Source organism: Ochotona curzoniae, unplaced genomic scaffold, assembly GCF_017591425.1.
Source record: "Ochotona curzoniae isolate NIBS_2020 unplaced genomic scaffold, NIBS_Ocur_1.0 scaffold_2476, whole genome shotgun sequence".
NCBI classification, from domain to species: Eukaryota; Metazoa; Chordata; class Mammalia; order Lagomorpha; family Ochotonidae; genus Ochotona; species Ochotona curzoniae.
Genome location: NW_024467095.1, coordinates 20,223,246 through 20,236,015, shown reverse-complemented (window position 1 = coordinate 20,236,015; position 12,770 = coordinate 20,223,246). Strand labels below are relative to the sequence as shown.

Here is a 12,770-nt window from a genome sequence, read left to right as displayed (position 1 = left end):
CCCCCCCGTGAATGACGGTGGTAAAATGACCCGTTTTGTGTTTTCACTTGATCCGATGCGGGCGTGGTGATTCCCTGAGGAAGAGCACCTCGTCCTCCGTGTGACCCAGTGCTCTGGAAAACACGGCAGCTGCCAGTGTTGTTCCCTGGCTCTTGACTGGGAAAACTGGAGTGGCCTTCCAGCGCCGCCAGGGGGACGGCAGGGCGCACAGATGTGCAACACAGATGCGAGTCATCTTCCATGTGGGAAGAGGAGCCGCACCCACTTCCTCAGACCTCACACCAGTGCTGGAGTCCAGAAACAGCAGCTTTGTACTCCCAAGTCCCAGTACCCCGCCCCTTGCCCCTGGGGACCCTCAGGGAGCAGCAGCAGCCAAGGCCCAGCGCCTTCTAGATCCCATACCTGTTTCTCTTCCAGCGACTTTGGCCTCTGTCCCCCTCCCCACGGAGGAGACCCAGGGACTTCTTCCTGGTCCCATTCCAGGACCGCCAGTCCCCAGAGTGGAACGGGCAGGGCACCTCTGTACAGGAACTGTCTCTGGAGCTTCAGGCCACCATGGGCTTCCTCACTCCTGTCCTTTCTCTGATCTCTGCAGCAAGTTCCTCACTGACCCCCAGTTCCTTCCCAGAGAAAGCATCCTGGGCCCCTATAAGCATGAGATGGGGAGTCCCCAAAGACAGCTAGATGTGTCCTTCTGCCCTCTTCACGATGGCGTGAGGTGTCCCTCTGTGCCACTCCATGCGATCTCAGTCTCTTGTGGCTGGAGAAACCAGGGAACCTGGGGGAGAAGGCTCTTGGTCAGCGTCCAGGGCTCTGCGTCCCAGCATAGCCTCCCCTACCACCCTCAATTCCATCACCATTTCCGCACCTCCAGGTCCGGTTCCTAACCCATTCCCTGTTCATCCCTTTTCCCTCCTCCCAGACTAGGCCATACTGACCTGAGAAGTCCTCTCATTCGCTACCAGGGCTCTGACCAGGCTCCTTCGGGGTATCCATGGTCTCGTGAAACCCTTCAGGGAACAGCCTCCTGGCCCTCTGGGCTCCCCACTGCTGTCTGGGGCTGGACGCAGGACTGGAGCCTGGCGACAGAAGCCGTCAGCCAGCCAGTGCCACGGTGCCCAGGGCGCAGCCAGGGTCTGCCCTCTGCCCTGCCCCCGCCCTGCTTCTCACCATCACTGGACCAGGATGGCTTCTCCTCATCTGGCGAGGCTGGCTGGGAGGGGCTGGACCAGGGCCTGGACGGGGAGGAGCCTTCAGCCTCTCCCCACAGCTCCTGCTGTAGCTGCTGATGAAGCTGGATGGGAGGGGAAGGCGTGAGGGGCCCGGCCTGCTGCTGGAGAGGGCTCTTAGACCTCTTCTTGCGACTCCTTACACCCCAGGCCCCTCTTCGGCCTCCATCTTATTCATCTGCTTTTCCCCCACGTGTCCCTGTCTGGCATTCTCACCTGGTGCAGGTAGATGGCATGGAGACTCATTTCAGCAGAAGCCAGCTCCGGGAGCTGGGCCACCTTCTGGCCCCCTGTGCCCCCTGGAGACACACAGCTGGAAGGCAGGGGTGTGTGAGAGGTCAAAAGACATGTATGCCTATCATGTGCCAGAGGGAGAGGAGTAGCTGCACCCCCTCCCAAATCCCCCTCATTCCGGACAGTTGGCCCCTGACCTGGCTCCCTGGCCTCTGGAGCTCTTCCTCTCACCTGGGGTCCTGGGCGATACGGGAAATGGAGGCCAGGAGGCTGGCTGTGGCTGCAGCCGGGCAGGGGGTTGTGGGGCTCAAGTCCCTCGGGGGCAGGAGGGGGTGCACTAAGAGGTTGGCCAGGAAAGCCTCAGGCTGGGAGCAAGCAAAAAGGAGAGACGGATCAGGAAAGAAGGCAGAGAGGGAGAGAAGGTCCTGGCAAGACTGTAGAGCCAGCGAGTGGGCCAGCAGCCAGTTAACAGGAAAAGGGGAGGCTCGCTAGGAAGAGAGCCGTGGGGAAAGGTCCAGCGCTGGAAAGGACAAGTGGGCACTCCAGGTGTGGGACTCACCAGTGGTGAGGTGCAGCTGCTGAGCCCTCCCGGGGTGGGGGGGCTCCGAGCTGAGCTGGTGCCCCAGGCAGCTGCATCTTGCTGCACCCGGCCTCGAAGGTGCCCCAGGAACTTAGAGCTGTGCCCTGGTGGGCGCCATTGCGGGTGTGCCAGGGAAAACCGCATCAGTGAGAGCTCAGTCTTGCCATCCTCTGCACGCTGAGACAGCGAGGCCTCTGTCTGTCCCTCCGAGAGCCACTGCACGCAACAACAGTAGGGTGCTGAGGACGCTGAGCCCCACAAAGGGAGGGGAGGGGAGGCAGCACTGAAATACGGCCCTGCTTTCCACAGGAAGGAAGCGAAGGCTGCAGAGCAGCACCTGGAGGGAGATCCAGCTCAAGGGGGTGACCCTCCGGCCTCCGAGTTCCACCCGCCCCTGTGCAGACAGGGCCCCCATGGCATCCAGACTCAACCACACCCACTGGCCTGCCCCCTTTCTCCCCTCTCTGGAATTCTCTGTGCTGGCATTGATTGCCATTCCTGTGTGCTGGTAAGTCCAGTGGAGCCATCCTCACAGCAAGCTTCCCACCAGTGTCCTCATACACTCTGAGTGCAGGAAAAGTGAAATGACCTGCCCAGTGTCACACGTGGTGGAACGATGAGCTGGGTTTTGGCCTGGGTCTGCTCTGATGAGGCAGGCCCAGCCCAGAACAGCCAGGGAAGGACTCTAACCTGAGGATGGCCATGACGCTTCACATCCATGAGGGCAAAGGAACAGATATCCCCGACGCCGGCCACATCCACAGTGAAGTGGTGGAAAAAGTCAATAATCTCCAAGGCACGAGGGCGGAACCAGAAGAGCAGAAACAGCGGGGTGAGCAGAGGGGACAAGAGCTCCTCCAGAAGAGAGACCTGGAGAAGCACAGGTGCGGCTGCTGAGTCGTCCCACTAGTGATCAGGATCAAGAGGCTCCCAGCGAGCTACAGGCGAGGGCAGTCACCCCCTGGGTTCCCGAGAGCCAATGCCACGCCCGTTGGCCCTGTACCCTCTCCTTGACAGATTCCCCTGGGCGGCACTGCCTCCTTGTGCCCCGACCGACCCTCACCGCTCGGTACTGCAGGAGCTGCGCCATCTGCCGGTACGCACTGGCTTTGCCGCCAGCGCCGGGCTCCTCGGGAAGGTAATGCATGTGGGCCAGAGCCGCCTGCAACAGGAGCTGCGGGGAACGCCCCTGGCACTGCTCTTCGGGAATAAAAGACCTGGAAGGCGGGAGCCAGGGCGGGGAGGATGCACAGGCGGGATTTAGGACTTGCATGGGAGGTGGGAAAAGTAAAGATTTGCAGATTTAGGCTCCACCCACCAGCACCACCATCAGCCCGGGCACCTGCCGTCGCACCTAGCCACGGTCGCCGTGACCCCGAGCGCGGTCATGGCGGTGAGCACATGCTCCACAGCGAGCACATCCTCGTCGTAGACCGTGAGCACCAGCAACGCGGCGAAGAGCGCGCCGGCGAAGAAGACGAGCTGGCGGGCCAGCAGGGCGCGCAGAGGGGCTGGGGCCGCGGCGGCGCGCAGGAAGGCGGCGGCCGGGCGGTAGGCGCGGGCCAGGCGCGCGCGCAGTTCGTGAGGCAGCTCGTTAAAGTGGCGCAGCTGTAGGCGAGCCAAGCGGGACCAGCGACGCGCCCCGAAAGCACCAGGCTCTCGCCTCAATAGCTCCACGTGGCTGTAGAAGGCGTGCAGCACCTGCCAGGCCAGCACCAGCGGGCTCAGCGCCAGATTCACCGCGGCCAGCAGCAGCACTGTGCGCCCCCAGCGCGCGGCCAGGGCGCTCCTCTGGTCACTGCGTTTGTAGGCGTCCGGTAGCTCCCAGCCCCCACGGAAGAGCGAGAAGGGCCCTCGGAAGAGGAGCAGGTCGACGTTGAGTGCCAAGCCACGGCTGAGGAAAGCCGCGCTGCCACCCCAGGGCAGCGGGCAACGGGCGGGCAGCAAGCCCTTGTTGGCCAGCGCCACCTGGTAGTTGGTGTAGCGCAGAATGCGGTGATGGACATCCAACTCCGTCAGCGGACGCGGCTGCACGCACAGCCCTCCGCTTCTCTGTAGTGCCAGCAGGCGGGACTGCACCTCGGCCCAGGGCACCGAGCTGAGCTCCTCCTAAGGAGAAGGGGTCAGTTATACACCAGCGACCCTGCTACACTACCCCAGTGATTCCACAGCTCTGCATCCCGACATGGGCTACCTACCAACTGCCATAAACTCACCATAAACCCTGTGGTCACCTCTCCTAGGCTTTTGCCTTCTGCCCTCTCTCTAACCCTGCCGCTGGCGCTTCCTGCTCTTCCAAATTGCTGTTCCCATTAGTCATGTGTTTCTTGGTGACACCTCTTTAGCAAGCTCTCCGAGGGTGTTTGGGTGTTCCCCTGGTTTTACAGCTCCTTGAAGGCAGGGTATTGGGAGTGGCCTCCCACCACCAAGCCATGCACATAACTGAATGGCTGACAGTTCACTGGGGGAATGGCTCCTGTTTTCCAATCTGTTTAGTACACTTACACTCCCATCTTCACCACCATGCTGTGCCACTCCCAGACCCAGCCTGTTCCAGGCAATCTTCTTACCCTCTCTTACCAAATGAGCCTTGCCAAGACCCTGGCTGTTTCGGCACCTGGGGGTAGGTGCTTCGGCCAAACCATCTGGTGGGGTGCAGACCTATCTAAAGTCCACTTTAGACCAGAGTCCCCAGGCCCAGTCAGTCAAGGTCCTGGGGATCTGCCGCCTCTTCCCCACCTTGGGCTTACCCAAATGTCTCTCAGGAAAGGGGCTGGACAGGAGAAAGAAGGGTGAGGAAGAGAAAGATGAGTAGCCTCCTGGAGGCCAGAAGCTCCTGCTCTCCCAGCCTCACTTGCTCCTTCTGACTCCTCCCTGCTGTGCCCAGCAGTCCTCTATTCTCTTGCACCTTCTAGAACCTCTTCTCTTACAGAGTGGAAAGTGCTGGACTTAGGGAGCAGAGGGGAATAAGAATGTGTACTACACAGCTGCACTTTAAAGAAAGGACTTAAAAACAGCAAGAAGCAGGGAGCCGGCATGTTGACTCAACTGGCTAACCCTCTGCCTTTAAGCTAGCATCCCATATGAGTATTGGTTCATGTCCCAACTATTCCACTTGCCATCCAGCTCCCTGCTTGTGCCCCAGGAAAGCAGTAGAGGACGGCCCAAAGCCTTAGGACCCTGCACCTGCATGGGACACCTGGAAGAAGCTCCTGGATTCAGATCAGCTCAGCTCCAGCCATTACAGCCATTTGGGCACTGAACCAAATCTACCTTTCCAATTAAAACAAATCTTTATTAAAAAATTAAATATTTCCCTATTTGGTTAAAAAATGCTTGGCTTTAAAAAATAAATAAATAAAACCTTCTTTTTAAAAAGCAGCAGCCCTGCTTCCCATCCAGCTCCCTGCTTGTGGCCTGGGAAAGCAGTCTAGGATGGCCCAAAGCTTTGGGATCCTGCACTCGTGTGGGAGACCTGGAAAAAGCACCTAGCTTTGGATTGGCTCAGCTCCAGCCGTTGCAACTGCTTGGGGAGTGAATCATCAGATGGAAGAACTTCCTCTCTGTCTCTCCTCCTCTCTGTATATCTGACTTTCCAATAAAAATAAATCTTTAAAAAGAAGCAGGCACAAGATGAAGAGGAAAGACAGGGTGGGTCAGGATGAGGATGACAAGGCCAGTATGACGGGAAAGGTCATCCCACAGGGGACCTATAAAGCTGTTTTAGTCCCATCTCCTCACCAGGACCCCCAGACAGGTGCCTACTGCTTCCTAACAACTTCCTGCCTTGGGGCTTCCCTCCTGTGCATCCAGGACCAACCCTAATTCTTCCTGCTCTGAGAGTATCAGATGATGACAGCTCTACCTCTAACTCCTCATTGTTTACACCACAAGCAGGTGACTGTAAGTCATCATCTATGACCCATCTAAATAAACTGAGTCCACCAGGGCAAGAATCACAATTGCGTAGTGACAACGCCCCTGCCTCCTAAGCTGACTGTGGACCCAGGGCTGGCATCAGGGAGGCCACACTTTGTCCCCCATATGCTTCTTCACCTTTCCTCTGTCACCTGTCATAAGCACACACACAGGGCACTGCCCAGCTCACCGGGGGGATGTGCAGGGCCTCCCTGTAAAACACTTGGATGTCCCAGTAGCTGAAGAGGTTGCAGACTGAACGCAGCAGCTGGAACAGCCAGAAGCCAGCAGCTAGGACCAAGAGGAAGAGCAGCAGGGGGCTGGAGTGGATCCTGTACAGGGTTGGACAAGTCATGGTGAGGGGAGAGGCAGGCTGGGCTTGGAGCCAGACAGCCAGCTCTCCAGCTGGACCACCAGCAAGCTCCAGATAGGGGCATCTGCCAGGGGTTCCGCCAGGGCCCCCGATGCGTTCTAAGAAGTCATCACTCTCCGCCAGCTTTAGTTGCTTGCTCTCATGAGTGTGTCACATTCTCCTGAGGCTACCAGACATGTAAAGAGGTCACCTCATAGTGACAACCCATGGAATCCATTGTTGCACATGGCCACTTTGGTGAGCCAGGCCAAAGCCAACAGCTTTATCCGAGTCTGCCACATGGGACAGGAACCAGCACCTACGCGGGATTACAGGCCACACCCTTACCTGTGTTTACCACTGAGCACCTAAGCTTTAATTTCTTTTTTCTTTAATTTTAGTTCTAATTTGAGCTTTAATTTCTAAATAAAAAGGTATGGCTCTCCTAAAGAAAACTTCTCTGGGTGTTCAATTTTAAGTGTCTTCAATACACTTAGTATAATTTAAACTAAACACAACTTCATTCTAGTTGTAACCTAAATGCAACTTAGAGCGTATTCAGTGAATTTTTGGTACTGAGAGCAAAACTCCGAGAAGAGCTTATCAGGACCATGGGACAGAGGTCAGCATTTAGTCAGTTCTGATTCCCCACATCTCATATGAGCACCTGTTTCTGTCCCGGCTGCCCCACAGCTCCCTGCTACTACACATGAGAAAGCAGTGGAAGATGGCCCAGGTGCTTGGCCCTGTACTCATGTGGGAGACCTGATGAAGTCCTGGATTTCTGGCTTTGACTGTGGCCACTTTGGGAGTGGACCAACAGGATTTTTTCTTTTTTTCTTTCTCATCTATCTCTCCCTCTCTCTATATATATATAGCTCTGACTTTCAAATACCCTTTTTCTAAATCTTCGAAAAAAAAAAATCAAGGGACATCCAATGTGTCCCTCTGTCCCCTCCATGGGTGCTTCACTCTGAGGCCCCCCCATGCTGTCACTCACCTCTCAGCACACTGAGCCGAGGGCAGGATGGCATCAGACAAAGTCACTTTGCTATGAGTTCTGGTATGGTTACTTGGCTGGTTGGCGAAGAGAATATTGTAATCCACGCAGCGAAGAAGGAAGGTTGTGAAGGTGACAATGAAAATGAATTGTCTGGAGGTGGGGGCGGGACGAGGAGTGCAAAGATGGGGGACACTGATGAGACCCGGGAACCCTCAGAGTCTCAGGCTCCTATTGCAGCCTCTCCCACCCTGCTGAGCCCATGGGCTGCTTAGGAAGGCACTGGATAACATCAGATAGGACCAGCAGCCTGTGGGTGACAGGCAGAGAGCTTAAGGCTGGGGAGCAGCATCTCACCCCAGCTGGAAGACATCCTCCAGCAGGATACAGATGAAGCCATTCCGCTGGTGGTAGCTGTAGATGTGGCTGGCAGTCAAGGAATAAGCTTGGGACAGAATGGACCACCCTGAGAGCGTCTCTGCACACCTTAGCCTCAAGCCAAGGCACCTTCACGCACTCCCCCTGCCAGGATTGGTGCCCTCCCGTGCCCCCTCTGGCAAGTCAGCAGAAAGGATATCTTGGTAAAGAAGCTGTCCAGGTTCTGGATGTGATGCCAGGAGCCTGGACACAAAGGGGACAACGTCAGGTGTGGCACCATCACCTGAGTGACAAAAGGTGCTACTGCCAGAGGCCCAGCCCAGACGAATCCTAGGAATTCCAGATCCCCCCTTCTCACTGCCCCTCCAGCCACACACATACACTGACAGACACACACACATATACAGATGTGCACTTATACACACAAACACATACACTCCTACATACATATATGTACACACAGACACATGCTCCTACAGACACATACATACAAACACACATACATGTGCGCACACACTTACCACAGAGCCCTTCAGACACATGAAGCAGGGGTTGCTGCTCCTCCCCATGCAGGGGGGAGTCCTGGGGCCCCTCAGGATCACAATCTTCCAGCCGCTCATAATCCTGCTCTGGAATCAGGGGGCCTATCCGCAGCCCAGGGTGGTCCTGGGGGCACCGGCGCGAGGGCGGGGCAGTGCCCAAGGCCAGGGATGGAGTGGAGTGCGAGCCCCAGGAGGGGGTAGCAGGGGTGGGTGTCATTGCAGGCTGTGCCTGTGCTGGGGGTGTGGCTGGGGTGGGGAGGGCACTATGGCGAGGCTGAGAAGCCCCCGTGCCCTGCAGTACTGCACAGGGGGGCCCTGGCGCAGATGGGCAAAAGGACGAGGGGGAGCTTCTTGTATGAGGGGCATGGGACAGAGAGAAGATGGACATCCTTCCTCCCTGGGGACCCCGACATGAAGAAGGAGGAGGAGGAGGCAGCAGTGGCATAGGGAGGAGAGGCACTGACCCGGGCCCCAGATCTCCCCACCGCCCCAGCCGCCCCCTGCTCCCCCCCCAGCCCATTCGGCTCACCATCCAGGCCGCAGCTTCTCCCCGCAGGTCAGAAGGATGCAAGCTGTTGCTGTTGCCACCGAGGTCTGTGACGCTGAGCAGGGCCTTCGACAGGGACGAGGACAACAACAACACCAGGTGACTCAGCGTGGGCAGGCCTCAGGCGTCCCAGCTCTCAGTCACCTGTGTCATCACTCACGCCCCTTCCAGGGCAGCCTAGGGCCAAAGCTCAGGAGGCCCAGCCTCTGAGCCTGGGAGGGGCATCGGTGGAAGAGGCAGGAGCTGAGCACATACACCTTCCGTCTTCAGACCTGGAGCTCATTCAAGAAGAGCACAGCAGCTGAAAGGAAAGCTGAATCTCCTCCTCAAGCCTTGTAGGGTCTTGGGGGACAAGGGGGGGACACATGGTAAATCCTTCAGATCTTACAGTGTTAGCTAGCTTCTCTCTGTGCTTACATATGGTGTTCAACAAGGGACAAGAGTGAGTCTAGGTGTTGCTGGTGAGGAGGCTATGCAAGACAGAGTCCGTGTAAGTTTGAAGCCAGTTTAAAGAAAACAGCCGAGGAAATACATGAAGAAAGGAAAGGCAGCAGCCATCTTGGATCTGATAAGTGATTTTTTTTTTTTAAGATTTATTTCTTTTTATTGGAAAGGCAATTTTACAGAGAGAAAGATCTTTCATGTGCTGGCTCACACCCCAAGTGGCTGCAATGGCCAGAACTGAGCTGATCTGAAGCCAGGAGCCAGGAGCTTCTTCTGGGTCTCCCCCACAGGTGCAAGTTCACAAGGCTTTAGGCAGTCTTTGCTTGCTTTCCCAGGACACAAGCAGGGAGCTGGCAGGGAAGTAGAGTAACTGGGACATGAACTAGTGCCCATATGAGATCCCAGCGCATGCAAGGTTAGGATTTAGCCACTAGGCTACCACAGTGGGCCCTGAGAAGTGTTTTAAAAGCTAAAAGTAGAAGAGTTCTTCAGAGGTTCCCTTATGTTGGCCCTCTTTTCTTTTCCAAGCCTAACACCATTTCCTCCAAGTCCTGTTTCAAGTTCTGAAGCTCTTGGGCATCACTGGGGCTGAACTGGCATAGGAGAGCTGCTGGAGGTCCTGGGGATGGCAGGACAACATGAGTACCCAGCGATGAGCCAACTGAAGTGCTTATTGCCTCAGCAAAGAGGCGGTGGCCCAGGCAGCTGGTCTGGTGGCTTGCCCAACGCCATTCTTGAGGCCCTGAATCACCAGGCTTCCTACTGAGGCCAATTCCTGAAATACCGACTCAGCCGCCAGGTGTCAGAGCATTGGGTACTGAGGCCCGAGGGCAGACACCAGAGCAGGGGTGTAGGTACCAGGTGGAGAGAGGAGCAGCAAGCCTTCCAGAGCACCTACCAGACCAAAGTGCAGGAATTCATGGAATTGGAATTGCCTGCAAAACTTGAGCCCAGGCAAGCCTTTTTTCTCTACTTCTGGCCCCTTGTCTTTGGACCCTGCACCTGCGTGGGAGACCCAGAGGAGATTCCTGGTTGTGGCTTCGGATCAGCTCAGCTCCAGCTGTTGAGCCAGAAGGTGGAAGATCATTCTTTCTGTCTCTATTAGTAATAAGTAAATCTTTTTTTTTTAAGATTTTTTTATTTTTTTATTACAAAGTCAGATATACAGAGAGGAGGAGAGACAGAGAGGAAGATCTTCCGTCCCATCATTCACTCCCCAAGTGAGCGCAACGGCTGATGCTATGCCGATCCGAAGCCAGGAGCTTCCTCCAGGTCTCCCACATGGGTGCAGAATCCCAAAGCCTTCAGCCGTCCTCTACTGTTTTCCCAGGCCACAAGCAGGGAGCTGGATGGGAAGTGGAAGTGCTCTCTGTATATCCGCCTTTCCAATCAAAAAATAATAAAAATAAAATCTTAATAATAAAAATAAATCTTTAAAAAATAATCACCCACCAGGGCTCTTTGCCCAAAAAATACACCCAGTTGCCATCCTAGGACGTTAAAAAAAAAATTGATTGATTTAGTTTCATTGGAAAGGCAGATTTACAGAGAGAAGGAGAGACAGAGAGAAATATCTTCCATCTACTGGTTCACTCCTCAAGTGGCTGCAACGGCCGGAGCTGAACCAATTTTTAAAAAAAATTTTTTATTATATTTTTGACAATCTTTACATAGTTAATTAGGGTAAAAAGGTTCAAGGGCTATAGGGAAGTGGGTAAGACTATTATTACCATATTGTTTCCTTCATGTATCTGAGGTAAAGGGGGATATTGAGGGAAAAGCCCCACCCAGTTTCTCACCCACCCTAGGTCCCGGATGTGGGGCATGCTCTGAGATACTTGCTCAAGTGCTTTTAATAGTTCACCAGTTATAAATCGCTGCCAATCTCGCCACTCCAAGCACGATGAGATCGTTGAAGAATCCATTGATTGACACAGTCCCTCGTAGAGTCTCCATTTGCCCAGTACTTCGCTGCCAACATATAGCTGAGGTGGTTGATTGACTTGTTCTGTCTTCTGTCTTTTCTTGGTTAGCGTTCTGAGTCTGGCATTTCAATTGGAGAGATCCCCAAAGAAACTTTGAGGTATTCCCAGACCAGATTCTTGTTCGCTCCAGCAAGCACAGGGCCCGGCACAGTCCATCGCCCTGATCAGTTGGTGGTTGCAATTACTGGGTTGGTTCAGTTTTCAGACCCAACTTCCACTGGGACCAATGGGTGTTGCAGTCCAGCCTGGTTCTGCCCAGCATGTACTCGGCCCTCACATAAACCAGTGGGAGCTGCAGCCTAGTCAGAGCGACCTGCAATAACCCCCACCAGGCCCGCCCCCTACCCTGGTTTGCCAGCATGTGTAGCAGACTAGTCCAGTCTGTCCCACATCCCATTTGGCTCTCGTACGTGTCAATGGGCATTGAATCTTAGTTCCATCTAACCAGTTCCACTATGCAGCCCTCATGGATGTTGTTGAGTGCCTCTCTGTCTAGCCACCCCAGCCCCGTCCTAGTTTTCGTGCCCTCTCGTGGGAGTGGTAACCCAAGAGGGAGGAGCCCACTATTTCCCTCCCAGGTCTCTCACTCCCGGTTTATGCACTCTTCAGGTGATTCTGTGATTTGACTTGACAGAACTAGCCCCCAGTGCCAGCTTCTGCCAGCTGATGCTGTGGCTAAGCCCAAACAACCCTCACCCACTCTAATCTATGCTTGCACCAGTAAGAATATCAGCTCAGCCTGGCTTTTCCCTGATCTAGTCCACTTGAGGCACATAGGTGTTGTAGCCCTGTTTAGTCTGGTCTGCCCCCATCCCTGCTCATGCTCTCCAGTGGGAGTAGCTGTCCAGCAAAGGGACCCTCCCTTATTCCCCCTGCCAGCTCTGCCGCCTCCATTCCTGGTTCTCATGCGTGCTGGTTGGGTGCTGCGGTCACATCTGATACAGGCAACCTCACCTTGGCATTCTGTATTGTGCACTAGTTTTTGTTGCGACCGAACCTGGCTCGACCCACACTGTTCTGGTGCTCGGATTTGCCAGTGGATGACATGAACTGATTCAGCCTGGTCTACCACTGACCCATGCCAAATGTATGCCAGTGGCCTATTCTGGGTTGTTTCCCACCATGCTTTTTGCGCTTACCTGCAGGGTCCGTGTCCTGCCAGAGGAGTTGCCCAGGCTCCTCCATTGGAACCCCTCCCAATGCCAGATTTTGCGCATACCAGGGGTTCCATAAGCCAGACCTACTCAGTTCACCTCCTGTCCTAGCAGGAACAGTGGCTTTTCCTGACTGGCCTTCAACCTAACCTGGTTCTTGCTGTTGGATGTTTCAGCCCAGCCATGGTTTGTCCATACCCACATAGGCTCACACATGGCTCAGTAAGGGTTGAGACCTAGGCTTAGTCCGTCCCACATCTACCCTGGTCCTCCAGGACACCAGACAGTGTTGGGGTCTGGCCCGGCCTGGTGCACCCAGTCCCCGTCCACACTTGTGCCAAGGGAGACTACAACTATATCCTGATCAGAACGCAGCCCCTATTCCAGCCCATGCGCCCCTTGGTGGG

At 55.3% G+C, this 12,770-nt stretch overlaps 1 protein-coding gene across 1 annotated transcript; it reads right to left on the bottom strand.

Moving 5' to 3' along the window:
• Positions 1–951: 951 nt before the first annotated feature.
• Positions 952–8,799, bottom strand: ATG9B (autophagy related 9B). Its single transcript, XM_041001946.1, has 13 exons — positions 8,213–8,799; positions 7,891–7,934; positions 7,671–7,735; positions 7,314–7,466; positions 6,152–6,293; positions 3,398–4,152; positions 3,107–3,260; positions 2,734–2,913; positions 2,023–2,259; positions 1,695–1,828; positions 1,446–1,542; positions 1,171–1,294; positions 952–1,079 (listed from the first exon to the last, which is right to left on the bottom strand). Exons 1-13 carry the CDS (start codon positions 8,763–8,765, stop codon positions 952–954), a joined length of 2,766 nt encoding a protein of 921 aa, XP_040857880.1. The 5' UTR covers positions 8,766–8,799.
• Positions 8,800–12,770: the final 3,971 nt, after the last annotated feature.

What these genes read in the sequence shown, in the direction of transcription:
- ATG9B (XM_041001946.1), bottom strand. Translation starts at nt 8,765, where the DNA reads ATGGTGAGCCGAATGGGCTGGGGGGGGAGCAGGGGGCGGCTGGGGCGG. An exon ending in TGGACAGCTTCTTTACCAAG is followed by an intron (nt 7,736 to 7,890) that starts ATATCCTTTCTG and finishes ACTGCCAGCCAC; the next exon opens with ATCTACAGCTACCACCAGCG. An exon ending in AGCTCCTGCAGTACCGAGCG is followed by an intron (nt 2,914 to 3,106) that starts GTGAGGGTCGGT and finishes GTGCTTCTCCAG; the next exon opens with GTCTCTCTTCTGGAGGAGCT.